General features: G+C 47.9%; 1 protein-coding gene across 1 annotated transcript; it reads right to left on the bottom strand.

Annotated features, from left to right (window-relative positions):
* Positions 1-1,460: 1,460 nt before the first annotated feature.
* On the bottom strand, positions 1,461-1,895 carry LOC311604619 (large ribosomal subunit protein eL33). Its single transcript, XM_084794653.1, has one exon. The coding sequence runs from the start codon at positions 1,828-1,830 to the stop codon at positions 1,498-1,500; it is 333 nt and encodes a 110-aa protein (XP_084650779.1). The 5' UTR covers positions 1,831-1,895; the 3' UTR covers positions 1,461-1,497.
* Positions 1,896-2,200: the final 305 nt, after the last annotated feature.

The raw sequence follows: 2,200 nt of genomic DNA, 5'->3' as shown, positions 1-2,200 counted from the left end.
TCTCTCCTTCTCTCTCTCTCTCTCTCTCTCTCTCTCTCTCTCTCTCTCTCTCTCTCTCTCCCCGCCCCCCCCTCGGATTTTTACCGTGAAAGAATTTTCTCAAAGGCTTTTTCCTGCCATTTTTGTCGTTCTGTTTATATGATGTCTTTTCACTGATTTCGTATGTTGAACCAACTCTGCATCCTTCAGTGGTGGGGGAAGAGGGACATCCTTTGATATTCATAGCAAGCTTCCTCTAACCACATCTAAGCTATGTTATGAAGATGACTCTTGCTGTGTCCCTTGATAGCTTCAGGATGGACCAACCGTACGGTTGAAATCTGTTCCAACTGTCGGCTTCCTGGGGGTAGGAAATGGGGATGCAATTTTATCATCAAAGGCCGTGCTCCTCCTGCCTCTGTCTGTACCTATACATTCATGTTTCTCCCTCTCTGTCTCTCTGTGTCTGTCTGTCTGTCTGTCTCTCTCTCTCTCTTTCTCTCTCTTTGTTTCTCTGTGTGTATGTGTCTCTCTCTCTGTCTCTGTCTCTCTCTCAAACAAATCTTCCCTTTAAAAAAGATCCCAATGAGCTATCAGTCATATGGACTAGAAAACTACCCATTGCAGAGACATCAAGAACCCAGGCACATCTGAAGGCATGCTGAAAAGATGAGAGGGATGCTGGGGGCTTTAATGAGATGGGTACGTGGGTGACTCGGGAGCCCTTCCTTCACCGCAGCGGCTGCAGATCCTCACTGCTAAGCCAACCCGATTTCTGAGTTCTAGCTCAGAGATGTGAGCTACACCGGGTTTTACCCCTGCTTGTTAACCCTTCTATCACTTTTTTCCTGAGACTGGTCCAAAAATTGCCTACTGAGACCGTGAGCATTCTCACTCTATCTCTGGGTAGCCCCCGCCCCCCCCCCCTTCTGCAGCTGCCAGCAGATTTCCATTGCTACACCTGTCTGCTTTCGTGGCCTCGAACTCAGAAAGCAAAGCCTGACTTTCTTCCTCTTAGCCATCTCTCTCCAAACAACTGCCTGCCCTGGTTTTAAACTCCAATAAAATTAGTCTTGGGTTTCCGTCTTGGCCTGTTTGTGAACTCTTTCATCTATGAGTCTATGAATCTGAATAAGTAACAACCTTATACAACACTAGGAAGGACTAACAACCTTATACAAGACTAGGAAGGATGTTGTTTATTGCCTCCCACTGAAATCGGGCTTGTCTGTGTGTTTGTGGGAGGGGAACCTTGAAGTCAGACCAAGACACCCCAAGACCACTAATTGCCCCAGAGGGACAGAGGGGCAGGAAATAAGGGACAAAGACAAGAGGAAGAGGAAGAGGGAGAAGGGAACAAGGAAAAGGAGCAAGGGGTATTTGTTCTGAGGACTGCCTCTGGATAGGGAGGAGACAGGTGTGGGCCATAGGAAAATGGGGGCTCATAATTAGTCACGTTAATTGGGTGAGCCGAAGTGGGCTTTTTTTCCCCACTTTTATTATTTACTTTTCATTAGTTTAAATCCGAGATGGGTACAGCATCACACGGATTCTGTGTCCAATGGCCTTCGCAGGAAGGTTGCTTCGGAATTTGGCACGAACCATGCCACTGTTCCCATGGGCCCGAGTTACTTTTCCCCAGATCACTCTGGTTTTGTTTGGTTTGCCTCCAGGAGTCACTGTGTTGTTTTTTGCTTTATACACGTAAGCACATCTCTTGCCTAAGTAGAATTCAGTTTCATCTCGGGCATAAACGCCTTCAATTTTAAGAAGAGCTGTGTGCTCTCTTTGGTTCCGGAGACCTCGTTTGTAGCCAGCAAAAGTGGCTTTGCACCACAGCCTTCCAGACATAGTCGCGTTTTAGAAGTCCTGTTCCCAGCAGGCCTCCACAGGCGCCAAGATGGCGGAAAGAGTGAAGTGGGCTTTTGATTGCTGGAATTCAGCGCTTTGATAGCTGGACCGTGGTGGGAGTCAGCTTCAGGAGGAGGACATGTAATCTAAATTAATTAATTAATTAGTTAATTAATTTTCAAGGAAGAGGGAATATGGGAAGAAGGCTTCCAGAGCCACATACTCCAGTGGTCTAGCGTCCCTTCGCTGTGCCGCTAGCTTTGGGCTATGGACCGTGGGTGGCAGTGACAATATGCCAGCTCAGAGCTGAGGCCTCTGGAAACCTGCGTGCCTCTGCTTGCTGCTGTGCACGCTCACCATCTGCCAGGAG

The sequence above is a fragment of the Acomys minous genome (assembly GCF_964271855.1).
Source record: "Acomys minous genome assembly, chromosome: 9".
NCBI lineage: Eukaryota > Metazoa > Chordata > Mammalia > Rodentia > Muridae > Acomys > Acomys minous.
The sequence above is the reverse complement of the archived record's forward strand: the minus strand, read 5'-3'. Positions and strand labels throughout refer to the sequence as shown.

Excerpts from the sequence above, each read along its gene's own strand:
- LOC311604619 (XM_084794653.1), bottom strand. The coding sequence starts at position 1,830 with ATGTCTGGAAGGCTGTGGTGCAAAGCCACTTTTGCTGGCTACAAACGA.